Below are 27,892 nucleotides of genomic sequence, written 5' to 3'. Positions count from 1 at the left end.
CTGAAGGATAGATTCCCCAGGACTGGTCTCCCTCCTGCTGAACCGAGCATTGATTCACTTGCTTCTATCAGGGCCAGAATCCCCCAAGCCTCCTTTTCTCCTCTAGGTTCCAACAGAGTTGGTATCTCACCTGTGATCAGGAGCCACTTCCATGGGTTGCCTCCATTGTAGGGGACTTCGAAGGACCTCTCCCATAGTCTGTGCTGCCCATTGTGTGGCACCATCTCTCTCCTTCCCAGGAATCTAGATTCCTCTCTTGAGCTGTGGCTCCCTTGTTTAGAGCCCAAGTGCAGACCCTGGAGGTGTCTCTTCTGGTCTCCAGGCTCAGAGCTATAACTGCCTGGAATCCCAGTACTGTCTCTGCTCCATTTCCTCTTTCTCTTGCTAACTGATGCCTCTTGTCAGGGCTGGATTTCTTTCAGCAAGAATCACATACATTTCACAGGGCAGAAACTTGGCTTTTGACTTCCTTCCCCTCTTCTTATTCTTCCCCTCCCAGCTACTGTGGTTTCCTGACTGTCCCAGGGAACCCCTCCCCTGCACAGTGTAAACCTTAAAATTTCTTAGACTTATTAATGTTGGAAATTTCACTATTGGGAAATTTCATACTTGAAAAATTTCCTATTGATAGTGGGAACTCTATTGGAATGTGAACCCCATTGGCATGGGAGGTTCCTCCTCCTCCCTTCTTAAGATTACTTTAGGACAGAAACCTTTTGCTGAACAATGGAAAGGACTTTGACCTATGCTTAAGCATAGAACAGGAATTTCTTTGAGTCATGATTGATTTTAGAATTGATACAATATAGATACTTGGAATGACAGAACCAGGTCTTGGAAATTACAATCTCCACCCTACTCAGTCCTAACAGGATTTAGGAAGGGCTGCAGCATAGATCAAAATTTAATTATTCCAATCTCTACCCTACTCAGGGTAACAGGATTTAGGAAGGGCTGTAGCAAAGGATCAAGATTTAATTATTTGAGAATATGACCTTCAACAGACATGTGCAAAGCCACAGACCTCTGGGTGGTCCTGGGTTAAGCTAGAGCCACCATTGGCACAGGGAAGACATGGACAGTGATTGGTAGATGTGAGAATGGAGGGGAGGGAACTTGGATGGTTTGCTTAAAGAGAGAGGGGTCTGAGGACTGAGAGGTGGTTGGTTGGAGAGTTTTGGCTCTGAGTGGTTGGAGAGGTGCTCTGAGAAGCTTGCTCTGAAGGAAGCTGGAGGTGGAGGCCCCTGAGACTGTTTCTCCATTTTGGTCATGTGAGTAATAGGGACTGATCTCCTTTCTTTGCCCCAGCTATCTAAGGGCTTGGGCCTTTTGGCCCAGCCTAAACAGAAGGGGTATTTAAGCCCTATTCCCTTCTCTCCCCTTTCTCTCTCCCTCTCTCTCTCTATCTCTAATACCTTTCTTCATCCTGTTTGTACTTAAACTCCATAAAAGGTTGACTGCTGACTTGAGTTTTCATTTAGGAATTACATAGCTGAATTCCTTGGCGACCTTAAATTAATATATATCAGTCTTTTAAAGTGATTTCCTTGTCACAACAGATCCCTCCCACTGCCCATAGAGAAGTAGTTTGTCCCCCAAGGGAACATGGATCACCCAGTATTACCTCCTATTGACTTGTATTGACACCTCATCTCCATCTTTATTTTTCCCCTTCAGTAGATACTGTTTAGACTCCTAAATGAACACAGAAAATGGTGCGTAGAGAAACTGTGCTTGAATCCCTATATTAAGGTTATATGACCCATGTGACAAGGAAAATACGGAGTGAACCCATATTTAACACTTTTTTCATAAATCTATTAAGTCTAATTTTTCTAAGATTTCATTCCTATCTCTTACCTCTTTTTTTATTTGATTTATCTTGATTTGGTAATCAATTGAGGTAAGTTCACGTCTCCTATTAATATAGTTTTACTATCTATTTCCTCCATCAACTCCACTAGTTTCTCCTTTAGAAATTTGGATACTATACCATTTGATGCATACATGTTGATTACTGATTTTTCCTCATTGTCTATACTGCCTTTTATCAGGTTGTGGTTAACTTCCCTATCCCTTTTTATCAGATCTATTTTTACATTGGCTTCATTAGATATCATGACTAAAACTCCTGCCTTCTTTCTCTGAGTTGAGGCCCAATAGATTTTGCTCCAACCTTTAATTCTAATCATGTGGGTGTCTACCTGTCTCCTGTGTGTTTCTTGTAGACAACATATGGTAGGATTTTGGTTTCTAATCCTCTCTGCTGTTTGTTTTTGTTTTATGGATGAATTCATCCCATTCACATTCAAAGTTATGATTGGCACTTGGCTATTCCCCAGCATTTTTACATCCTTTCTTAGTTCTGTCCTTTCTTTAACACTTTTCTCAAACCACAATTTTCCCTCCTCTAAAATGAATATTGACCACCAAGCAGACATGTCCAAGGTGAGCTAGTTCTCTCTGAGATGAGCTGATAATATGCTGAGCAATGAACATGCTACTGTGAAAGGATGCCATCGTCGGACTTCATGGAAGATCTCTTGGCAGCCAGTTAATCTAATACATAATATGGCATAGTATAGTTTGATAGTGGTAAGTTCATTATTATTATTATGTTAACTCACAGTATTAGACTTAGGTTCACAAAAGCCTGATTTAAAACCTGCCTGTGAAGATTATTCGTCATTTGATTTCAGATAAGCTCTGTGGTTGCCTAAGAACTTGACTCATCATGGACAATCCCTGCCCTATTGACCCAGAAGGGTGAGTGTGGTCAGGAAGATGCCAAGGTTTTGGGAAGGAATGGTGAACAAGTAGGGACTAGTCCTGTGAGAAGAATAAACTACTCATTAGTCAGGAGCCCTTCAAAGCCACCAGCAGCAGAGAAAGGGGAGAATTCAGCTGGGTTTGCTACAGTCAATGGAATCACAAAGAGCTGGACACAGCACTGATTGAACAAAAACAGATGATCTGATCCAACAGCCTCATTTGGATGTGGAAGGAAGAAGCTCAAAAAAAAAAAAAAGGCTTGGCTATTGGATTTAAGGGTCTTATCCAGTGAGTTAACATAATAACAATGACAATTCTACCCAAATTAATTTACTTTTTTAGTGTCATACCTATCAAACTACCAATAAACTTTTATATGCTGAATTAGAAAAAAACTATAACAAAGTTCATTTGGAAGAACAAAAGATCAAGAACGCCAAAAGAAATAATGTAAAACTGTGATGCAAGGTGGCCTAGCAGTACCAGACATCAAACTGTACTATAAAGCAGTGGTCATTAAAACAATATGGTACTGGCTAAGAGACAGAAGGGAGGCTCAGGGAAATAGACTCACAGCAAGACAGTGTATTATAAACACAAGGAGCCCAACTTTGGGGACAAAAATTCACTATTTGACAAAAACTGCTGGGAAAATTGGAAAACAGTGTGGGAGAGATTAGATTTAGATAAACATCTCACACTCTACACCAAGATAAACTCAGAATGGGTGAATGACGTGAATGTAAAGAATGAAACTGTAAGAAAATTAGGTTAACACAGAATTTTATACATGTCAGATCTATGGAAAAGGAAAGATTTTAAGACCAAGGAAGAGCTCAAAAACATTACAAAATGTAAAATGAATAATTTTATTTAAATTTAAAAGGGTTTGTACAAACAATACCAATGCAATCAGAATTAGAAAGGAACTAACAAATTGGAAAAAGTCTTTATAACAAAAACCTCTGACAAAGCTCTAATTCCTCAAATTTATAAGGAGGTAAGTCAATTGTACAGAAAAACAAACTATTTGCCAATTGATAAAAGGGCAAGGGACATGAATAGGCAATTTTCAGATAAAAAAATCAAAACTATCAATAAGCACATGAAAAAGTGTTCTAAATCTCTTATAATTAGAGAAATGCAAATCAAAACAACACTGAGGTATCTCCTTATACCTAGGAGATTGGCTAACATGACAGCAAAGGAAAGTCCTGAATGCTGGAGGGGATGTGGCAAAATTAATGCATTGCTGGTGGAGTTGTGAAATGATCCAACCATTCTGGAGGGCAATTTGGAATTATACCGAAAGGACTTTAAAAGACTGCCTGCCCTTTGATCCAGAGATAGCACTGCTGGGTTTATACCCCAAAGAGATCATAAGGAAAAAGACTTGTTCAAAAATATTCATAACTGCCCTCTTTGTGGTGGCAAAAAATTAGAAAATGATGGGATGCCCTCTGATTGGGGAATGGCTGAACAAATTGTGATATCTGTTGGTGATGGAATACTATTGTGCCCAAAAGAATAATGAACTGGAACAATTCCATGTGGACTGGAACAACCTCCAGGAACTGATGCAGAGTGAAAGGAACAGAACCAGGAGTACATTGTATACAGAGAATGATACAGTGTGGTACAATCAAATGTAATGAATTCTCTACTAGCAGCAACACAATGACCTAGGACAATTCTGAGTGACTTATGGGAAACAATGCTATCCACATCTGTCAGAGGTCAAATTCTCAGGGTTTGTCTGAAACTGCCCTAGCTTTCTCCTTCTTTTAGTTTCCCATAACAGTATTGCTGACTATTTCATGAACTCCAGACAATTCCTGGAACCATTATCTTGCCCCAACCACTATCCTACCAGCTGTACTATCTACATTCTTGCTACCTCTCCCATGAACTTTTCTCACAGGAGATTGTTTGTAATTGCTGTGGTTTTTACCTTTAAAAGAAATACCAAGTTTGTAATAAACTTGAACCCATTGCCACCAGCATTGGGTCCCTTCTGACCCCACACTGTAACTGTGACTGTGTGATTCTTATCTTTTCCCTCACCCTTATTTTTAGGTGAGGTCCTTTTTACTTCTACCTTTGTATTTCCTCTTATTATTTTTGCCATTCCTTACCTGAAGAACCCTGGTCTCAGTCCAGCCCCCATCGGGGGCTTTAACACACATCCATAGATAGAACTGTGAGAGTAGAAACACAGAAGAAAAACAACTGCTTGATCACATGGGTCAATGGGGCTATGATTGGGGATGTAGACTCTAAACAATCATCCAGGTGCAAATGATAATAATATGGAAATGGGTCTTGATCAATGACCCATGTAAAACCCAGTGGAATTGCTCATTGGTTATGGGAGTGGGTAGGAAGAGGGGAAGAAAAGAATATGAATCATGTAACCTTTGAAAAATATTCTAAATTAATTAAATAAAAATTTTCAAATTAAAAAACAAGAGCCTTGTCCAGCATCAATCAGTGGAAGTGTCTCAGATCAGATTAGAACTCAGATCCTCCAAATTCCATGTCTGGTTCTCAATTCACTGAGCCACCTAGGTAACCCAGCTATGGGACTGTTGAAGTAGGACATCTCCCTGCCACATTATATATCAGATTTTACTGGGGTGTCCAGCCAAGATAAGACTTTGGATCTAAGGACTTGAGGGTATGAAGATTGAATTTAGCTCTCCCCTGATTGTAACAATGAAGGTACTTAGCTCTTCCTTGATTGTGATGATTGAATTGTAATCCTCTGTCTATTTGTTGATTTAATCCCCAGAAATGTAAGCACAGTAGTTGAAGTAGAGTGTGAAGATCTGCCCATATTACATCTGATCACCAAGGGTGTAAATCTCCCACTTAATCATGAAGTTGGAGGTCTATGACTCATGTGTGCAATAGTGGGTAACGATTTCGAATCAACTAATTGCCTTCTGGGCAGTCCTACAGCAGAGCATCTGCTGTAATTGATAAATGTGAAATTTAGGGGAGGTGACACAAGAGAAAAAGATCTTAAAAAAAGAAACAGAGGTGAGAAGAGGATAAATTCAATTCAATTCGATCCTAGTGAGATGAAAGAACTCTTACTCAGAGTAATGCTTGGAGGATAGACACTTGAGATACTGGAAGAGGAACTTGACCCTGGAGGAACTCCTACAGGAGACCTCAGACTATTTTCCTTTTAGACAGTTACTATTGGTGAGTGAAAGTCTGATTTAGTGACCCTGCCTTTCAGGAGGCGAAGCCTCCAGGAAAGGCCTACCATCCTGAGACTTGTTTCCCCTTAGAATTTCTAACTGGTATCAGTGGAAGCCAGAGCTCCCTCCCTCTCTCCCTCTCTCTCTCTTTCTCTCTCTCTCTCTCCCTCTATCTCTCTCTCTCTTTCTCTCTCTCTCTCACTTTCTCTCTGTCTGCCTACCTCTCTCCCCTTTTCTCTCTTCCTTAATATCTTCCCTCTATTGTAAATAAACTACAATAAGTTGCATTTACTTTGGAAATTTTGGGATTTAGAAATTAAATCCCTGGAGACCACTTATACAAATATTCAGAGTCCAACCAAAATTAAGTTTAACAAGGGCTATGTTTTTCAGTGTCATTAATGATAAATTTGTGGTGAAGTCATCTCTTTCCTCTCCCTCTGCTTTATGAGGATGTGCCTTGATCACTGATCTTTCTGGGAAGCTGAGGTGCATTCCCCAAGGACTGTGCCCTCTGGCCAAAGGATGGAAGGTATATTTCATCAGTAAGCTTTTTGTGGTCACATTGGCCTCTCAATGGCCTATATTCTGAAGGTACTGGACTTCTTACCTCTATATTATTGTTGTGATCACTGTGTGGACTTGTCTCTCTGTTCTACTCTCTTCCCTCTGCATCAGTTTATAAAAATCCCTCCCTATTTCATTAAATCCATCAAATTCACATTTCTTAAGATACAAAATCCTATGACATTCAAAAATCACAAGTTATTAAGACAGGTCCTAACATATGAATGGCCAGTTTGTTTCCACTTTCTTGCTAAGATAAAAACTGTTGCTATGTATATTCCTGTATTTATGTCTCCTTTCTTTCTGTCTCTGACATCTGCCAGTTTGGTCACACCACTCTCCTTATCATTTTTCCCATTGAATCAGATCTCTCAACTTCCTCTCCTGAGAGAAGCCTCTCAACTCCCCCTTAATGAAGTAAAGGAGAAGAACTGGTACAAAATCTCTAGCGACTTCTTCCTCTGCCTTAGACTTGAGGGTTCTTCCAGGGAGAAATCTTTTCATAAACATGCACTCTGATGATGTCCAGCATCGGGAGATGGAGGGAAAATGTGTCTTTGGGATCTCAAAATAGAGGTCAGGATTAGGAGTTCTCTTGCCTCACCAAATCTATCTCTTTTTCTCTCCTTCCTGGGCTTGGTTCTGTTTCCTGTCCCTTCAGACATAAGAAGTTCCTCTTCAATCAGTATTTTTATCACTCTTATGATCCCTGAGTGAGGACTGGCCATTCCCTGTGCACATACCTGATAGATACTCTAAGATGGCACTTTAGGAGAAATGAAAGAAGAGTCCAGGCCCAGGAATGGAGAAACAGCATCCAGTGAAATACAACAAAAGTCAAAGTTTGAAAAAACTTAAAATAGAGAAAGCTGGCACTAGAAGGAACCTTATGAGATATGGCAACCAGAAAGGTTCTTAGAGACCTCAAAGTCATGGATTCTCTGAATTAGACAGAACCATGACAAAGGGGAGGAGAGAGCACCTTCCAGGCATAGGAGATAGCCTGACAAATGACCAGAGAGAGCAGAAAGATGATGATAATCTGGGAATAATAAAGAGTCTAATTTGGTTGAACTTTTGAGTCCTGGAAGGACAATAAAGTGCAATGATTGTACACACTCACCTGCATCCCTGGCTGAGATATTTCCAAGGAATAAGAGGAAGTAAGGAAAGATATGGCCTTCAAATCAGAAGGAGGTGCTTTTCACTCTGGCCTCTGATACTACTGGCCTTACAAACCTAGGCAAATTCTCTAAGGTGTTAATTCCTGTTGGGAGCCATCAGTCCATGATGCCTTGACAGAGTCACGTGTGGTAGCTGGGGAGACCAAAAAGTGGTCCTTGGTGAGATGTGACTGCCCACTTTATTCCCCTTGCATGACTTCTTCCATCAATGCCCCTTACCTATGAATTGACATGATTATTATTCCCCCTAGTCTCAAAAGAAATAATGCAAGAATAAAACACCTGTATCCTAATTCTCTAATACATCACCAAAAGATCAGACCCTTAAACCAAATTCCAAAAAGACTATCATGGGTTAACCTTTACTTAGGTACATAATTCCCAGCAAAATCGCAGCTACAAGCTAAGCCCAAAATTTTCTCATGAAGCCAACACACAAATCAATCATAGAGGCCCATACAATAGGTACAGGTGTAGTACAGGTACACTAAGCTTCAGTTTGCCTCAGTGACTCAATTACACATATCAGTAACTCAATCTCCCTAGTAAGCCACCTGTGACAAAATCATTTATCTTGTGTACAACCTTTATTCTGTCTGTAATCACAATACAAAAATATAGAATGTAAATCAAGAGATTTGTTAAAAGTTAATGTATCACGTTTCCAATTATCTCTCTTTGATTTTGTGTATCTGCATGCCAAGAAAATGAGTATAAAAATAAAAATCAGACATCGGGATAGTGGAGTAGCTGAGATGCAAAGCAATCCCATGGCTGTAATGATTAAGCTGTCTTCGTTTTGTTATTCATTATATATTTTTTTCATTTCTTAGAAGATTATTTTCCTGTCATTTTTAAAATTTTTAAACATTATTTTATTTGGTCGTTTCCATACATTATTTACTGGAATATTCATTATATTTTATTTATTTTGACTGATCATTTGCCACCTGTTGGGAACCCTGGAGTCGTGAGTGTAGCTGGACCCTGACCGCAGCAAATTCCCTCTCAAAGTTCTAAGACTCAAGCTTGCCCCACATTGAGAATAGAAATTAGCCATTCTCTGGGACTGGAACCCAGAGAAACAAATATGAGGTTGTAGTTCTGCTTCCCTGGAAACAGGGAGCCATTGGGCCTTCCTGATTCAGGAACTGACATAGTCAGACTTGGACTTAGGGAATATGTTTTACAGCCATGTAGAGATGAGGGGAGCCAGTGGAGGTTGGGGCATCCATGAAGAGGCTATTCCAAAAATCAAGGGCCTGGCTCTCAATCCACTGAGCTACGCAGCTTCCACCAAGAAAACCCATTCTACTTAGGTTAGTGAGATTGAACCAGAGGTAATTCCATTTGCTCTACCATGGAAACCATATTTCCTCATCCTTTTGGCCATGGAGAGCTCACTACTTACACAGTGCATTTACAAACTCTTCTTGAGAGTGTGCTACAGGCTGCCCTCCTTGGTCTTGTGCCTCTTGTTCAGAGCTACATAGAATGCTTTGCACAGGGTAGGTGTGTAACAAATATTTTCTAGTGGAACATTCTGGAACCAACATATTGCTTACCACCCTCATTCTGGGTATTTAATTTTAAAACCATCTTAGAATCTCCCAGCTACTAGAGACCTCCAAATGTATAGAGAGCAAGCGTTCTCTCACTCCTCCCTGAGTGGCTCATTCCCCCACAGCTGCCCCATGGCTACATTTTACTCCACTCCTCCTTAGACTCTCAGTGTTGCAGCAACCTTGACTTCCATCACAAAATTATTACATTCCAATATGTTTAGGAGGATTCCTCTGCTTGTACATCATTCTGTCCGTCTCAGCCTCTGCAGAGGATCAGAGAATTTGTTTTGTGACACGTTTTAAACTCCCTCCATGGACTTGATTCAGGAAGAGCCTGTCAGTATGCTAGGCAAGACAATGAAGGGAGAAATGAATCCATAAAATGGTGTGACTAAGGAGACAAATCAGATCATCCAACTGAGCAGGACCTTTGAGAAAACTCTCAATTTATTGACAAAGAAACTGAGGTCTGGATCAGATGATGTGACTGATACAAAATAACAAATAGCAAAGGCAGCATTTGAACCTGGATCTTCTGGCTCCAAACCATGGAGGGCATTTGTCTCTAAACCCTGGGGAAATCTTGCTAATTTGTGGAACAATACATTTACACCAAGTTAAGATAATGAGATGGAGGTTCCTAACCTGGCTATCCACTTGCTAGTAAATATAGTATGCTCATGTATATTACCATAAGGCATCCTTAAACTATCTTAGAATAATATGGGAATAATTAGACAAATACAAAAACAATTATAGGACAAGCTTGCATCTCTATACATTTATAAAATGAAAAGCCAGAGACTTTTTTCTCTCATTTTAGTCATTCATTCATTCATTCATTTGTTGGTGTATTTATTTGTTTATTTATATTTTAAACCCTTACCTTCCATCTTGGAATCAATACTGTGCATTGGTTCAAAGACAGAAGAGTGGAATGGGGGTTAAATGACTTGCCCAGGGTCACACAGCTAGGAAGTGTCTGAGATCATATTTGAGCCCAGGACATCCTGTCTCTGAATCTGACTCAATCCACTGAACAACCCAGATGCCCCCTTATTATCTGTTTCAATGGAAATTTAAATAAACGTCTTTTAGTCAGTGCACCAACCTCTCAGGGATGACTTTGGGGAATAGGTGTTTCTAAAGTGCTTAGGTCTGTACTTTGCCCACATCATATAGCCAGCAATATATCAGTCGTGGCTACCGTGAGCACTTCATTCTCAGTGCTCCATTCCTAGCTGTTTTAATGTGAGATCCATTTGTCTGACGTGACTTCATTTACCTTATGCGTGTCTTCCTCTTGGGGTAATTAGCCAGAGCTCATCCCCTCAGTTTCCCAGTCTAAAGGGAGACCAAAGAAGAGATGAAGAGCATTACGAGACGTACAATGAATGATGTTGATTATATGAAATGAAAAGGCTTTTGTCCCAAGAAAACCGATAACACAAGATTCGAAGGAAACAACAAACTGGGGAAATTTTGTAACAAATTTCTCTGCCGAAGGTCTTCGTTCTCAAATTCGTAGAGAATCCATAAGAATACAAGTCATGTCACAGTTGACACGTGGTCAAAGGATATGAACAAGAAGTCTTCAGATGGAGAAATCAGAGGAATCCCCAATCATCGTTTAAAACGCTCACGCTGAAAAATCACTCTTGATTGTGGACAGGATGCCAGAGATCTCTGAATCGAGCACCCTTCGTTTATGGACCAGGAAAGTGAGGCTCAGACAAATGAACAGACGTGATTGGTATTAAAAGCTGAAGAGAGAAAGCAACCTTTGAACCTGGATCCTCTGGCTCCAAACTCAGGGAGAACCTAACTTTTCCCATTAAACCACGGGGGCATTTGAAGGCTGACAGGAGGGTGGTCCCAAACAGCCTTGACAGGAAGGTGGTGTTCCAGATAAACCCAAGTTAGGAGAGGTAAGTGAGCTGCCAGTGGTCACACAGCTGGTAACTACCACAGGCAGAGCTCCAAATCCAGGTCTCCTCTGATTGTGAAAAACTCTCAGCCTCTGCAGCTCCTGGGCTAGACATTGTCCTGAGTGTCAGGGATGTGGGTTGGAGGTCCTGAGCTGCTACCTTCCTCTCTGTCCCAGGCTCTGGGAAGACTCTTTTAGTCAGGACTGCAGAGACTGTCTCTGGGACAGATCCTTTGGGACTGGTCTCCCTCCTGATGATCTTAGCATTGATTCACTTGTCTCCATCAGGGCCAGAATCCCCAGGCTCTCTCTCCTCCCCTCAGTTCCAACAGATTTGCTGTCTCACCCATGATCATAAGCCTCTAAATGGGCTGCCTCCACTGTGGGCAACTTCTGAAGGGCCCTCCAGCCATCTATGATGCCCGCTGGGCGTGACCACATCTCTCCTTCCCAGGAATCTCTGCACTGCCCTCCTGAGCTGGGTCTTTCTTTTATAGGTCTCAGGTGTAGATCCTAGAGGTATCTCTTCTGGTCTCCTGTCTGGGAGCCCAGAGCTATTTGTGCTATGTCTCCTTCTTCTCTAGGTGCCCAAAGTCTCTGTTTTCAGGCCTGGAGTTGTCACAGCAAGAATCATAGGAGGTCCACAGGACAGGCACTTGGTCTCTGACTTTCACTTTCTTCTCTTCTCCTCTTTCTTCCACTCCTAGCTGCTGTGGTTTCCAGCCTCTCCCAGGGAGCTCCTCCCCTGCATAGGTCCCTCCCATAGTCCAAAGAGAAGTGGTTTTGTGCCCAAGGGGAACATGGGTCACTCAGTATTACTTATTGTTGGTTGACTGGCATTGACACCTCACCTCCTTCGATGTTTTTCTCCTTCAGTAGAAACTATTTAGACTCCTAAATGAGCACAGAGAATTGTGGGCAGAGATACTGTGCTCTGATCCCTATTTGGAGATTCCAGGACCAGACTGCCAAGGATCTCTTTTCCTATCAGGCCAGGACAGAGTGCCCTGGCCTTTCCCTGGGTATTTCACAAGGGCACTTGGGAGGGTCCAACAAGATTAGGAAATGGAAAGAGGGTATGGTGCAAACCAGAATTTCCTTCTTTATATTGAGAACACAAACAAAGCATCTTCTTCCTCTCTATCCCCCACTCTCCAGCTAGATAGTTCAGTTCTGAGAGAACTGAGTCTAGAATCAAGGGAAATGGTCTTCAGTTCCCCATTTTAGGGGAGAGTGGGACGAGTCCTAGACTTTGCACAGTCTCCAAACAAAAAAGACAAGTTTTAGGAGAGAAAAAAAGAAATAATGGAGAGATAGCAAGGATAGGGAGAGAAGTCTGGCAATAGAATCAAAGGGATATGAGGAAGACCTGTCATGTGTTTCTTAATGTGTCAGAGGAAAAAAAAAGTCAGTTGCTGCGTAAAAGACTTTGGGACAGGACTGTGGGACAGACATAGCATGAATGGGAGGATAGACCTTACAGGAGAAGGAATTAAGTCTGCGGAGGAGAGAGTGATCTCTTCAAGCCAAAGACCTGAGAGAGGGACAAGAAGTCTAGAGACCTGGAAGGAGACATGAAGCCTGAGTATATGGAGGCTGAGGAACAGCCTTGAGAGGAAGGTGTTTTTCCAAGTTAGCACAAGCCAAGAGAGTTAAGTGAGCTGTCCATGGTCACACATCTAGGAAACATCAGGCCTGGGCTCCAAATCCAGATCTCCTTTCTTTGGAAAAACTCTCTTAGTTCATGTAGAGATTGCTCAGGTCCAGGCTGGACTTCAGAACCCTAGTTTAGAAACATCCTGAAAGTATCCACACTGGCCATTTCCTCTGAATATCCCCCCTTTCCTGGAAGGTTCTTCCCCCTCATCTTCACTTTCTGGCTTCCCTGGCTTCCTTGGAATCCTAATACCTTCTCTCTTTCTCTCTTATTTATTTCCAAATTATTTTCTCTACATCTTGCTCATACATAGTTGCTTGGAAGTTGTCTCACCCTTAAGACAATAAGATCCTTGATAGCAATTATTATCTATTCCTTTTGGATCCTCAGTTCTTAGCATAGAACCTCACACAAAGGCTCAGAAGATTATTTATTGGCCACATGACTTTCAAGGTCTGAGGTTGCCTGAGGAATATACTTATCATGGACACTCTATAACCTGTTGACTAAGAAGGAAAGAGTGTGAGATGCCCAGGCTATTGGAATCATTAGAAAGGATGACCAATAAGAAGGGAGAGAGCCAGTGAGTGGAACAAACTAGTCAAGATTTGGGAGCCCTTTCAAGGAACCAGGAGCAGGAAAGGGGAGGAATTAAATAAGGTCTGTTAGAGTCAACGGGGTCACAAAGCGTTGGACATGACAATGATTAAACAACAGGAATCATGTGGTCCAACCATCTCATTTGACAGTGGAAGAAAGAGACTCAAAGAAAGTAGGAACTTCCATTGGTTCACACAGGGGGGTAACCAGAAAAGGTGGGATTCATATTCAGGGTCTTTTGACCTCAACTTAGCACTCTCTATTTCTCTGATTCAGGTGAAGCTCAAACTCCAACACAGCACTCTTTTCTTAAACCTCTACTTAGAATCAATATCAAGTATCAGTTCCTATGCAGAAGAGCAATAACTGCTAAATAAAAGAGGTTAAATGACTTTCCAAGGGTCACATACTGAGCAAATGTCTAAAGTCACATTTGAACCCAGGTCCTTCTGACTTGAGGCCTGCTTCTCAATTCACTGAACCACCTAGCTGCTCCAGCAATGGGATGCTGGAAGTGTGAACATTCAGAGAAGACACACCTCCCAGCAATATTACATGCAAGGTTTCAATGGTTTGTCCTTGTAGGATAAGAACTTGGATCCAAGGACTTTGACACAATGTGTTACAGTGTCATTGATGATAAATTTGTGGAGAATCCATCTCTTTCCCTCTGCTCTCTGAGGGTGTGCCTGGATCACTGATCTTCCTAGGAAGCTGGGTCTCTTCCCCAAAGGCTATGCCCTTCAGGTCAAAGAGTAAAAAGTACATGTTATCAATCATTTTTGTAGTCATGATTGGCCCCTCAAATATCTGCATTCTGAAGCTATTGGATTTCTTCACCCTATATTATTGTTGGGGTCATTGTATGAACTTGTCTCCTTCTTCTATTCTTTTCACTCTACATCAGTTGATAGAATCCCCTCCAGATTTCACCAAATCCATCAAATTCATATTAAGAGACAATAAAATTCCATGATATTCATTTATTAAGACATATCCCAGTTGGGGAATGCCCAGTTTGTTTGTAATTTCTCACTAAAATAAAAACTGCTGCTGCATGTAGTCATATACTTATGGCTCCTTTCTCTCTGCCCGTGACATCATTGGGATACTTGCCAGTTCCATCACACCTCTCTCCTGATTGGTATTGCCACTGACCTAGATCTCTCAACTTTCTCTCCCAAAAGATGCCTCTCAATTCCACTTAATGAAGTGAATCAGAAGGACTATCACTACATCACTAGTGACTTCTCCCTCTGCCTTAGACTTAAGGGTTCTTCCGGGGAGTGATCTTTTCATAAACGTCCACTCTGGTGATGTCCAATATCTGGAGATGAAGAAAAAAGTTGTCATGGGTATCTTAGAATGGAAGTCAGGATTAGGAGAAATCTCCACCTCACCCCCCTTAAATCCTATCTCCCTTTCTCCCATTATTGACTTTGTTCCTGTTCCCTGTCCCATCAGAAAGAAGTTCATCTTCAGTCAGCAGCATTTTTCTCTCTCTTACCATCCCCAATTGAAACCTGGCCAGTCCCTGTGCACATACCTGATAGGGATTCTCAGCTGAGATTTCAGGGGAAGTAGAGGAAGAGTCCAGGCCCTGTAGACAGAAAAAACAGAACCCAGTCAAAGACTGCAAATGTCCAAGTTTGAAAAGAACTTAAGACAGAGAATGCTAGGACTAGAAGGAAATTCATGACAAGACACAACCAAAAGGTATCTTAGAGACCTCGTGGTCATGGAAATTCAAAGTAAGAAAAGGACCAGGAAAAGCATCTAGTCTGATCCAGTTCCAAACACTAACCTCCTTTTAACTCATGTGAGAAATATTATCCATTCTGTCTTGGAGATTCCATTGTGGGGAAGAGCACCATATCCTAAGAAGCCCATTCCACGCTCTTTCTTCAGAAAGCATTTACTTTGTCACTTACTACATGCCAAGCACTTTGTCATAAACTCTGGAAGGAATTTTTCTTCTCTACTTGCAACACCTGCTATAAGAATCTACCTGTCCTGAGTCAAGGTTTCCTTGGCAGCTGTCTGCACCACCAATTATTGGACTACAGCCATGAGTCCCTTCTTTCCCAGACCACTGTTCAGCAGCTGCCATCTTTGATACACAAAATAAGCAATCCAGGACCTTTCACTCCTGAAACTCCCATCCTGGAAACTCCACTCTCACCCCATCTTCTCTCCAGGTTTCCAGTCTTGGAAACACAAGTTAATCAATTCTAGCTTGATGTTCAATTCCACTTGCGATTCATGAAATATCCCCAAAGCAAAATCTCACTATTTGGTCAATAATCCACAGCAAGTGGAATCTCTCTCAATGAAATATAATCTCAACATGGACAAAGATCTATGTTATTTGTATTATTAAATTCTATACTTGGCAGAGTTCTGAACATACAATAAACTATGAATATAATTTGAAGAGAAATAACTCATTGAACGAATGATTTTTCATTCATTTGTTCATTTCTTTCATGGATTAAAGAGTGGGAAGACAATCCTTGCATACAAGGAGCTAATACTCCATCAGAAGGAAATAATTTTTAAACAGACAATCAAATCTGAAATAAATACCAAAAAAATAAAAAATAAAAAATAAAACACTAGAGGCAGCACACCCATAATAGGAAGGAGCAGGAGAGGTTCCTTTAGGTGTTAGCAGTTGAGCTGAACTAGGCAGAAGGATTGAGGTTCCATGACATGGAGTCCAGGAGAAAATGTCTTCCAAATATGGGAGAGAACCTAAATGAAAGAGCAGAGAGGGCAAAAGACCAGAGAGGGCTGGGAACAATAAAAAGTAATTAGGTTGGACATTTGAATTCAGGAAGGACAATAAAGTGAGTTATTTCCATGGAGTAGGAGATAGCTAGCCTAAGAGCTGGCCTGGAAGCTAAAAGAAGGTTTTTTTTTTGTTTATTTGTTTTCTGTCTGGTCTTTAACACATAATGGCCTCAGGATCCTAGGCAACACTTTAATGTGTTAATGTGAAGACTGGATTTGGCTAGTCCCTGATTGTAACAATGAAGGTACTTAGCTCTTCCTTGATAGTGAAGATAAAATTGTAATCCCAGGTCTATTTTTATATTTTAATGCCCAAAGTGTTAACGCAGTACTTAAAGTAGATCTACTCATTTTAACTACAAAAAGGTGAACTAACTACATAAAGGTGTGAACTAAACACAAAAAGGTATGAACACCCATTTCATACATTGAGTGGGAGGTCTGGAACCCATCTGTGAACTAATGGGCAGTCCTGGAGAGAAGTGTCTACTGTGATTGGTAGACCTAGGTAGGGGAGATGACACAAGAAAAAAAGGTCTTTAAATAGAGGAAACAGAAGCACACAAGGGGCAGTCAAGAATGAAGAAGAGTCACTTGGAGGAGAGACTGGAAGACAGACACTCATACTTGGAGTGAAGACACTTGGCTATGGAACTGGAACCCTGGAGGAACTCATTCAGGAGACCTCAGACTGCTTTCCTTTTAGACGGTCAATGTAGTGAGTGAAAGCCTGACTTAGTTTCCTTGCCTTTCTGTAGTTGTGTCCTCTGAGAAAGGCCCATCTCCTTGAGACTACTTTTCCCTGGCTGGGGCCTGAGAATTTCTACCTGGCTCAGTGGAAGCCAGAGCTCTCTCTCTTGCTCTCTCTCTCTCTCTAGCTCTCTCTCTCTCTCTCTCTCTCTCTCTCTCTCTCTCTCTCTCTCTCTCTTTCTCTCTCTCTCTCCCTCCCTCCCCTTTTCTCCCTCCCTTAATATCTTCCATCTATTGTAAATGATCTATCATAAATTCGGTTCTACTTTAGTAATTCATTTTGGCATTTAGAAACTAAATCCCTGGTGACCAACAATTAATTATTCAGGTCCAATCATATAAACTTAACAGTTAATATCCTCACTGTATTCTTTTTTAAAATTAAATTAATTTTTTTACCAATTACATATAATAAATTTTCACATCAATTCCCCAAATTTATATGATCCAAATTGTCTCCCTTCCTCCTTCCCTCCCCCTTCCTGGAGATGGTCAGCAATTCAATCTGGACTAAACATATATTATCACACAAAATATATTTATATATTGTTCATTTTTATAATTGATTAACCTGATGAAACCAAAACCACAAAACCACAAAATATTTTCAAACAAAAAAGGGAAAAATCATATGCTTTCATCTGTATTCTTACTCCAATAGTTCTTTCTCTGGAGGTGGAGAGCATTCTTTGTTATAAGTCCCTCAGAATTGTCCTGGGACATTGTATTGCAAAGAGTAGCTAAGTCTATTACAGTTGATCATTCTAAAGTATTGCTGTTACTATATACAGTGTTTTTCTTCTTATTTCACTCTGCATCAGTTCATGTAGGTCTTCTCAGCTCTTCCTGAAATCATCCTGTTCATCATTCCTTACAGCACAATAGTATTCCATCACCATCATATACCACAATTTGTTCAGCCATTCCCCAGTTGAAGGACATCCCTTTAGTTTCCAATTCTTTGACACCAATAAATATCTTCATATGAACAGTTCTTTCCCATCTCCATCATCATATTCTTAGAATCTGGCTTTCCTAATTTTGTCTCACTTTGAGAATGGAACTTTCTCCCAGCCAAATCAGTGACTGGACCCTAAAAATAGAGAGACACTGAGCCTTCCTGATGCAGGAAGTGACATAGTCAGACATGGACCTAAGGAATATGTTTGTCAACTGCCTGGAGAGGAGGAGAAACAGTAGAGTTTGGGGCACCAATGATGAGGGTGTTCCTGAAGTTAATGTAAGAATGGATAATGACTCAAACTAGAGTATTGGGATGTTTGAGTATGGAAGAGATGGAGGGGACTAGAGAAATCATGGCTGACATCTCAATGTTGGGAAGATTTCCTAACATCAAGTCTTCATTGATCTCTACAAATTCTATCCTTCACTCCCAATTACATCTTTTGGCGTCAAGGAATATAACTCTAATTTCTCTTCCACATGTCATCTCTCCAAGAACAGTTATCAGGTTCCCATTTACCACCACAATCCCCTTCAAAAGTCAACCCTTCTCCATGATGGTCCCCAACCAGATATTTTCCCAATGCCAGGGAATGAATGTCCTTCTTTTTGTCCTCCTTCAAACACTCCACCATATCAGTGTACTATAGTGATCACGTGGTCTCTTGGGCAGATCAGTGTCCAAGGCATAAAACCACAAAGAATCCCCAGACCTAGGGAAAGGGGCTCTTTCCCTCTCCCTGATCAACACCCCCAAAGTCCTACTGGGGATTGAGAAAGACCTTCAGTCCCTACCTGTGCAGGCAGAGCCAAGCCTTTTAGGCGAACAGTGTTCTCATAGACAGTGATGTCCTCCCCTGCAGGAAAAGAAAATGAGAAAGAAGATTTCCTTGGTGTATCCTGGCCTAAATTCCAAGAGACTGACTCCTCCTTCTCAATGCCACTCCCTCAGTAAATAGGTGAGGAGGGCACAGAAGAATTCTCTCTTCCTCACTTCCCCCACAGAAATTCAGTCAATAAACACTTCTGAAGTTTCTTCTCTCTGCCACATGCTGTGCCAAGCATTGAGCATATGAAGAAAATCAGAAGACAGTCCCAGATAAACCAGAAGATCATAGTCTAAAGGAGGAGACCACTGACTAAAAACAGAGTACAAACAAGATGTAGACAGGAGAAACTGGTGAGACAATCAACCGAGGGAAGGCATTATAATTAAAGATGAGCATAAAAGGCTTCTTGTGGACAGGAAACATTAGCTAGCACTCAGAGGAAGACAGAGAATAAGGAGAAGATGATGAGGAAGGAAAATCTTCCAACATGGGTGGAAGACAACAACAGAAAATATCCAGTGGAGCCTTTTCCAGATTTTTTCATATAAGATTCTGATATTTAGGGGTTCTAAGATTTCATGATGGCATTTGTTAAAGCTTTGAGGTCATTGGTTCTAAGATACTGACCTTCCTCAAGATAGGTCCCATCTTATCTTCTCCACTTATCTCTAAATCTGACGTGAGGGAGAGAACAGGGAAGCTTCAGGAGAATGTAAGCTCAGGGAGGGCAGGAATGTGTCATTTTGATGATAACCCCTTGCTCTGGGGACTCATTGATGCTTAGTGGTGAGCCAGTCACCCCCAAATCTAGGAAGCTTCCTCTCTTCTGGAAGTGCTTCTAGGCCCTATAACAGACTATGTATAATTTCTTTGGTCTTGGAAACCCAGGGTAAAAACAACAACACACAATGTCTGTAATCTTTTGCTTAAAAGTCACCTTGCATTGAAGCAGTGATTTCAAAGCAAAGATATGGAGATGGATGGGACTGCTGAGACCAACTCATTAAGCCCTCTTTCTATGCCCATGAGGAAACTGAGGCATAGAGATCTTTTCCCAAGATAACCCAGGTGGTAAGAAAAGAGTCAGACTTGGAGAATAGTAGAAGATGGAGTAGAGAGAGTTGGGAGGCACCATCTCTGGGCCATGCATAAATAGTAGCAGAACTCTTTAACCTCAAAATATTAGGAGCTTTGAGGGTACATAATAACAGATACTGTTTCAATAGAGTAGAGCAGAAGACTATTGGAGCAGCTGAATTGTACTAGTCTCCAAAGTCTTTCTACCAAAAAATAAACCAAAAGGAAGGTTAGCTCATTGGTACTCATTGAAATGAGATTGAAAACATTCTTTGGTTTGAGACAAAACTCCCAGGATTGGGTGCTGCTTTCAGTGGTCGGTGCCTTTACTTACCGTATCTTGGTGCTGACTGTTTCCCTCGAGGGTGGTGTTTTTTGGCCCTGAAGAAAGAACAGACATGTGGGACTGACATTCCCAATCAGAGTAAAAGAGTTCCTGGACCTAGAAGGGATATTTGGAGCAGAGCCAAGTCTGGTCATATGATGCCCTCAGGTTTCCTGTGTTTTTCCTGAAGGACAACCCTCTCACTACTAGTTCTTTCCCCACACGTACTATTATTTTCCTGCTAAGCCAGGCTATAGCTTCTGAATCTGCCTCACTGGCCTTTTACTGCACTTGGTTTTTCACTATGTTGTAGATACTAAGCTCTCTCCTTTCTCCCTGCAGCCCCCGCCTCCCATTCTTCATACCTCTGCCTTCTCGGATATCAGTTCATTTGGTTTTTGACCTGACAAAATGGTTAGCTCTAGAGCTCAGCCCATTGGGAAATTGAACACCTCTTCTGAGATGTACTAAAGTGTGACTGTAGAGGAAGGAGGAAAGCCCAAAGAAGGAGGTCACCCCAGGATATTAGTACTGAAATGTAGGACCTTGGGAAAGGCAGGTAGACTGTGTACAAGGAGGGGGAACAGATTACAGAGGACATTCATGGCTTCTTTTCCTCATTCTGGGACACGGACCAGGAGGGAGGACAACAAGAAGCATGATTCTACCTTCCAGTATTTTTGGTGATGAGGACATAGATGAGAGCCCCAAGAAGAGCCACTCCAGCTACAACTCCAATCACAACAACTGTGATAGATCCACCAGACAGAGTGGCACCATTACTTCTTTCTGGAGACTCAGATGCTGCGGACAAAGAAGAGAAAATGGACCTTCAGGGTTTTTGAGGTGTTGCAGACATGAAGTGCCTACCACTTGTGCACAGTGCCTGGCCATTGGGAAATACTGAGTCACTGCTAGCTGATTGACAACATAGACTCCGCTTTTCTTCCTCAAGTCTATCACCTTGTCAGGGTCCCATTGTAGGCTACCTGGCAAATGATTGGAGACACCTGAATTTTGGTCAACCACACCAAACTCTACATACCTAATCTCTGAATTTATGATCTCTCACCAACATTGTGTCCACTACCATTCTATTTCTGTTGATGGCACCACCACACTGCCAGTCATCCAGGTTCAAATTAAAAGCCATGTTTGACCTTTTCTTCTGAAATGATCATCTAATCAATGTCGCTGATGGTCTCCTTAATGTTATGATTATTTGTGCTTTTACTGGATGGTATCTCTCACACCTATCCCTTGTCTCAGGTTCCATCCACATAATGGCAATAGTTTTCTTTTTTTTTCCCTCAAGGACTTTAAATGTTATTTTAATTTAATTTATTTATTGAATCAATTTAGAACATTATTCCTTGGTTAGAAGAATCATTATTTCTCTCTCATCCCCCCACCCATCCCATAGCTGATGCACAATTTTACTTGGTATTACATGTGTCCTTAATCAGAACCTATTTCCATGTTGTTGGCATTTGCACTAGGATGTTCATTTAGAGTCTATATCCTGTGGAAGAGGCATGAAGAAAGAGAGAACTTCATGCTTGCAAAACAAAGTGAGGGACCTCGTCTCTCAATCAAGGTGAACATTCCAAATCAGAATGTTCCCAGGAAAGTCAGTTAGAGCCTGGCCAGAGGAGATGAACTGAGAGACTTCTTCTCTGGGATTTCTGACCAAGGGAGAGACTGGCTTTTTTTGATCTAGGCAGAGAGAGACCTTGGTGGCTTTTCTGAGAGAGTGGTGAAGAAGCTGGATTTTCTAGCTTTGAACTATTTCTCTTGGTTTTAGAGAGAGATTTCCTTGGTTTTTGGCTGAAGTGGGAAGAAACTGAGAACTGATCTCTGTTAGCTTCTGTCCCAGGATGAAGGACCCTGGGGGGAGAGGGGGCTTCTTGAGGTAAAACTGAGAAGAAATTAACTTTTGTTGGTGGCTTTGTGTAACTGAAAGAAGAAATAAGTTATCCTCCATCTCTCTGACTGTCCCTGAGTCACAGTTGTGACAGGACTGTTATTTCCCCAAATCCTCCTATACCTCATTATAGATTAGGGAAACCCTCATCCCTCTCAACTCAATCCCCATCCTGTTGTTCCCAATAAAACCCCTTACTTGAGAAAAGAAGAGAAAAGAATATTTCTCTGAAATCTCATAGTTCCCCTGAGTTACTTAGAAGGTGGCTGACTAAGACCAGGAGAGGGGAAAAGAAGGCAGAAGGACATGGGTGGAAACTGGGAGGTGAAGGGAGGAGGAGGGTAGTAAATATCTTGATCTATTAGACATCAATAGTGATCAACAGGCAACCCCAGAGTACCCCTCTAGTAACATCTCTCTATCTTTCAGAAATACCTTTATCTCCATCATAACTAAGCACCTTGAGGTTTCCCCTGATTGTAGTATTTCACCATTACAACAAGGCACTTTCAGGTTTCCCCTAGTAGCTCTCTATCTCCTAGCAGCCCTTTAGTCAAACCAGAGTACATTCATTTGCTGCAATCAGAAATATCTCCACAGTATCCTTTTTCTAATACAATCCCCAATCATATCCCCTCGACCCATGTAATCAATAAGTTATTTTTCTTCTATGTTTCTGCTCCCACAGTTTTTCCTCTCAATGTGGATAGTGTTCTTTCTCACAGATCCCTCTGGGTTGTTCAGGATCACTGCATTGCCACTAATGGAGAAGTCCATTACATTCGCTTGTACCACAGTGTATCCATCTCTGTGTACAATGTTCTGGTTCTGCTCCTCTCACTCTGCATCACTTCCTGGAGGTTGTTCCAGTCTCCATGGAATTCCTCCAGTTCATTATTCCTTTGAGCACAATAGTATTCCTTCACCACCAGATACCACACTCTGTTCAGCCATTCTCCAATTGAAGGGCATCCTCTCATTTTCCAATTTTTCATGGCAATAGTTTTCTGACCAATGTTTCTGCCTCTGATATGTCATCTCTCTAATTTATCCTTCAGATAATTGTCCATATTTAAGCATCCTTAAATACCATTCTGATTATATCACTTTTCTCCTTAAAAAATCTCTAAATGATTATCTCTGGCTTTGATACCTGAAAGGCAATGCATTGAAACAGAAAGAGCCCTGGGATTAGAATTTTGAGAGCAGGATCTAGCTATGAGATTTAGGGAAGTTTCTTCCACCATCTGGTCATCACTCTCTCAATTGTATTATATGATGCAGTGTGGGTTGGGAGTAGGTCTATGTGTCACATTCATCTCAGCTTTCAATCCTCTGAGCTCATCTTTCTCTCCCTTGGCACTTCCTAGCCTAAAAGCCTTCATTAGTGTAAAAGAGGATTTACAAGACAAGACAAGCCTGCAAACCAAAGTAAAGGACCTCAGCGGTCAATCAAGAAAAGAACATTCCAAATAGAATGTTACCAGGAAAGAGAGATGGAGTCAGGCAGACTGAAGGGGAAGAAGCTCTGAACAGGTCCCCTGTTAGTTTCTGTCTTAGGCTGAGGGACTGGTGTGGCTTTGGAAGTGGGAGAGAATTTTGTGAACTAATTTTGGGCGGGTGGCTGAGTGTGGTGAGGAAGATATTGGTTATTCTGAGACTTGAGTTTGAAGGAAGATGAAAGAAGATTAAACAGCTGTCCTCCCATCTCTCTGAGTGTCCCTGAGTCACAGCTGTGACAGAACTCCCAATACCCTCTGAACTCCTTGTATAGATTAGGGAAACCCCCCAACTCTCTTACCACTTCTCCATCCTTTCCTATCTTCCCCAATAAACCTCCTTACTTGAGAAAGAAGAAAGAGTATTTTCTCTAAACCTCAAAGTCCACTCTGAGGAGGGGGGAGGGGCGAAGCTAAAGGCTTCAGAAGAAGGAGGTAAAGGCAGGTATTGAGGGAGGAGGAGGGTAGGAAAATTATTAATCAATTAGGCATATAGTGAATTGATAAACACCCTCAAGTGTTCCCCTAGTATCACTCTCTATTATAACTAGGCACCCTAAGGTTTCCCCTAGTATCTTTCAGTCAAGCCAGAGTATATCCTTTATTATAACTAGAAATATCTCCAAATTATCCTTTTATTATATTATTTTCCATTTTATTATTTTTTGAATAGCTTCTTTATTGGTCTTCCTTCCTTTAGTCTTTCTTTCAATCTGTGCCCTTCCTCTTTGCATTTTGAGTGTTCCATGTATTGTTATTGAGGAGAATCATTAGGATCCCTTGGAGGATGGGCTAAGGTTGGCGGATAGAAATGAGATCACTTCCTCTGGTCAAAGGAAGAAATGACAAAACTGTCCTTGAGCCACCAGCTCTTTACAATTATGGCATTTACTCTGTAGTCTTTCCTTTTTAATTCAAAGATCTTTACTTAATATAAGTCTTATTGCATTGTGATCAGTATGTGTTTAATACTTTGCTTTTTAGCAAGCAGGAGTTCATTATGCCCCGATGCATGGTCAGTTTTAGTAAAAGTGTCAGACACAGATGAGATGGCTCTATGCTCTTTTCCATTCTTATTCAATATTCACCAAACATCCATCCTATCCTGCTTTCATACACTTTGGTTCAGGCCCTTAGGCACCTCTCTTTGTGGTTATATTTTCCAGATCTGAAAGCAGTACATTGAGATCCCTTACTGTTATGATTTTCTTCAGCTTTTTTTTCCCTTTTGGTACATATATGTTTGGTAATTTGACCCACACTCATTATTATAGTGGTGCAGTAATTCAATGTCTATGGTATCTTTCAATATAATGGAGTTTCTCTAATTATTTTTTTCATATCAAGTCCATTCTTGCTGTCATCTCAGATCATGATTGATACCAATTTCTTTTAGTTCTACTGGCACATAATTTGACTCCATTCTCTATATATTTGAGAAATGAGGCTTTGGTCAGAGAAACTTGCTCTAAATTTTCTCCCCCCTAGTTTTCTGCTTTCCTACTAATCTTGGCTGATTGTTTTTGTTTCTATAAAATCCTTTTATCTTAATGTAATAAAAATGATCCATTTTACATTAAAAACTAACTCTATATTTTACATCTGTGCATCATCATATTTCAGATGTATCCTTTAGAGACAGCATATTGTTTAGCTTTTGCTTTCTGCTAAACTATGCTAACCCCTTCTCTTTTATGGATGAAATTCTAATTTATATTTACAGTTTAAAAATAATAATTTTCCTCCATCTTCTTCCCATATCTTTTCATCTCGTTGTTCTTTGTCTCCTTCATTCAGAAAGTGGAAGAGAGAGAGGAATGTTCCTTTATTATGATAACTGTTTAGTTTTGTGTGATCCTCATAGTGATTCCTTATTATAAAATCATTGAAGAAATATTTCTCCTGGCCACGCATTGTCTACCCAGGCTGCATTGGTCTGTTTTCTGTGCTCAGCAATGCATCATAGTTACCGTTGAACTCCTTTGAATATTATCTTGAGCTATTTCTCCATAGAAATAGAACATTCTCACTCCTCTTCTTTGATGTATTGAGCTCCTCCCCATCCTTTAAAGCACAACTCAGGTGACAGCTCCTCTCTGAAACCAGATGATTTCTGGCCTCCCAGAACTGTGATGGACTTTCCCCCATCATGCACATCATTCTCTAAACATACTTGTCCTCTAGTATTGTCTGCAAATTACTTTCGTTGGAATATGAACCATCTACTAAATTATAAGATTCCCAAAGGTAAGAATTAAATCTTGGGTAAATCTTGTGCATCATTCAGTGTCTACCATAGTGTTCTGCACATAGTAGGCACCTAAATGTGTGTCACACAATGAATGAGTTTGCATTTGACATGAGAGTTTCTCAGATTACTAAAGAAGACAGAGATGTTTGTCTCCATTTCTCCCAAGGACAAACTAGCATAAATGGACTAACATTCACTACAAACTTGACCACATCCCTCAAAGAGACGTTACTCCTTTACATGTCCTCTCCCAATGCTCCATGAAACGTCATCCCATTCTAGGCCAACTCAAGGGACTTATTCTCTGAGGAAAGAGAGAAAAGACTCACCAGCCACCTTGACTGTGATGTACTTAGACACCCTGTTCCTTGCCCAACACATATACTTTCCTGAAAGTTCCAAAGCTAATGATGTGAGGGTGTAAGTGTTCCCTGAATGTACAGGTCTAGAACTCTCCTTGACATGCCATTCATACTGGGCAGGGGGGGTAAGACAGAGCCAGACACTCTAAAGTTAGGGAGTCATTGAATTGGACCTCAATCTCCCCACTTTCAGGACTCTGAGGAATCCTGATCTGCTCTGGTCCATTTGTGGAAAGAGCAAAGAGGGAAATGGGATTTCAGGCATTGCTGGGAACAGCTTGGGAGAAAGGAGCCAGAGAGTCACTCACAGCTCACAGTCAGGGTGAGGTCATCACTTCTATTGGCGTTGGCTGGATTCCAGGCTTCACACTGGTAGGACCCAGCATCTTCCCTCTTCACACCCTTAATGAGGAGAATCTGATTATTCTCGAATGTGCTCATCCTTCCGTGGAGAGACAAGGGCTGGCCGTTGAAGAACCACCCAATATTTGCCCCCACATTTTCTGTGCTACAGGTCAGGATCAAAGACTCGTCCTCTAGGATGTTGGTGTCATTGACAGCAATCTTAGGTTTGATCAGTTTCTCTGGAGAGAGCAAAAGAAGGGAGAGTTGTGTGAGGGTCAGGGCTGAGTCTCCACCAGGCACCATTTCATGGCAAAAATGACCAAAAACCCAAACCCAAACCCTTCCATTACAGACACTTGGGGAGGGAGATGGAACTTCATTCTACAGTTTTGCTAATAATTAAGGTGAGCAGGAATCTATGGCAAAGGAGTACTGTGTCCTGGGCTACCTTTGCACCAGATAGCTCCCAGGACATGAAGAACTAGTGATTAAGGTGAGAATAAGAGAAGAAAATAAGCATTTATTAAGTGCAGAATGGATTCCTGACAGGAGCAGCATGGTGCTACAGTATATAAAGGTCTAGTTATGAAGATCTGAGTTCAAATCTGTCCTGGAACACTTACTAGCCGTGTGACCCCAGGCAAGTCACTTCACATCTATTTGCCTCAATTGCTCATCAGCAAAATAGGGACACAGTGAAGGAGGAAATGTAAGCCACTCCAGGACCCTTGTAAAAGAAATCTTACAGATGTTGGCATGTAGAGTCAGATAAGACTGAGCAACTGAGCAACCAAAACAAATATATCCTGCACATGGTAGTTGTGGTCATTCATTTGTCCAGGTCTGTCTCACTCTTTGGGACCCTATTTGGACTTTCTTGTAAAAATACTAGTATAGGGGGCAGCTGGGTAGCTCATTGGATTGAGAGCTAGGCCTAGAGATGGGAGGTCCTAGGTTCAAATCTGGCCACAGCCACTTCCCAGCTGTGTGACCCTGGGCAAGTCACTTGACCCCCATTGCCTAGCCCTTACCACTCTTCTGCCTTGGAGCCAATACACAATATTGACTCCAAGACGGAAGGTAAGGGTTTTAAAAAAATACTAGTATTTCCTTCTCTTACTCATTTTACAAATGAGGAAACTGAGGCAAGCAGAGGTAAGTGATTTGCTCAATGTCCCACAATGAGTAAGTATCTGAAGTCAGTTTTTAAATCAAGAAGATGAATCTTCTTGACTCTAGACCACACACATTATTCACACCATGTGTAGCATACCAGGCATGTTAGCATCTGG

The 27,892-nt window shown here is 41.2% G+C and overlaps 2 protein-coding genes and 1 long non-coding RNA gene across 3 annotated transcripts in view; all 3 read right to left on the bottom strand.

Moving 5' to 3' along the window:
• LOC103096854 (carcinoembryonic antigen-related cell adhesion molecule 21-like) overlaps positions 1-439 on the bottom strand; it is a 41,161-nt gene extending 40,722 nt beyond the window's left edge. The window contains exon 1 of the mRNA XM_007491551.3: positions 131-439. Coding sequence (XP_007491613.1) covers positions 131-224 — 94 coding nt within the window. The 5' untranslated portion in view covers positions 225-439. The remainder of the gene's footprint in view (positions 1-130) is intronic.
• A 7,805-nt stretch (positions 440-8,244) lies between these two features.
• On the bottom strand, positions 8,245-20,308 carry LOC103099393 (uncharacterized). The gene is made up of 4 exons (XR_008911655.1): positions 20,229-20,308; positions 18,783-18,844; positions 15,028-15,081; positions 8,245-14,808 (listed from the first exon to the last, which is right to left on the bottom strand). It is a non-coding gene; the product is annotated as an uncharacterized LOC103099393 (long non-coding RNA).
• A 575-nt stretch (positions 20,309-20,883) lies between these two features.
• Positions 20,884-27,085, bottom strand: LOC103102736 (carcinoembryonic antigen-related cell adhesion molecule 1-like). The gene is made up of 2 exons (XM_056826220.1): positions 26,564-27,085; positions 20,884-21,023 (listed from the first exon to the last, which is right to left on the bottom strand). The coding sequence occupies exons 1-2, from the start codon at positions 26,901-26,903 to the stop codon at positions 20,884-20,886; spliced, it is 480 nt and encodes a 159-aa protein (XP_056682198.1). The 5' UTR covers positions 26,904-27,085.
• Positions 27,086-27,892: the final 807 nt, after the last annotated feature.

This window comes from Monodelphis domestica, chromosome 4 (assembly GCF_027887165.1).
Source record: "Monodelphis domestica isolate mMonDom1 chromosome 4, mMonDom1.pri, whole genome shotgun sequence".
NCBI classification, from domain to species: Eukaryota; Metazoa; Chordata; class Mammalia; order Didelphimorphia; family Didelphidae; genus Monodelphis; species Monodelphis domestica.
Note: the sequence above shows the minus strand (reverse complement) of the source record. Positions and strands in the feature narration are given on the sequence as shown.

Bases quoted from the DNA above. Each gene is read 5' to 3' on its own strand.
- LOC103102736 (XM_056826220.1), bottom strand. From the start codon at position 26,903: ATGGTGCCTGGTGGAGACTCAGCCCTGACCCTCACACAACTCTCCCTT. The intron at 21,024-26,563 runs GTGAGTGACTCT...CTTTGTCCGCAG, and splicing joins CCTCACCCTGACTGTGAGCT to CATCTGAGTCTCCAGAAAGA.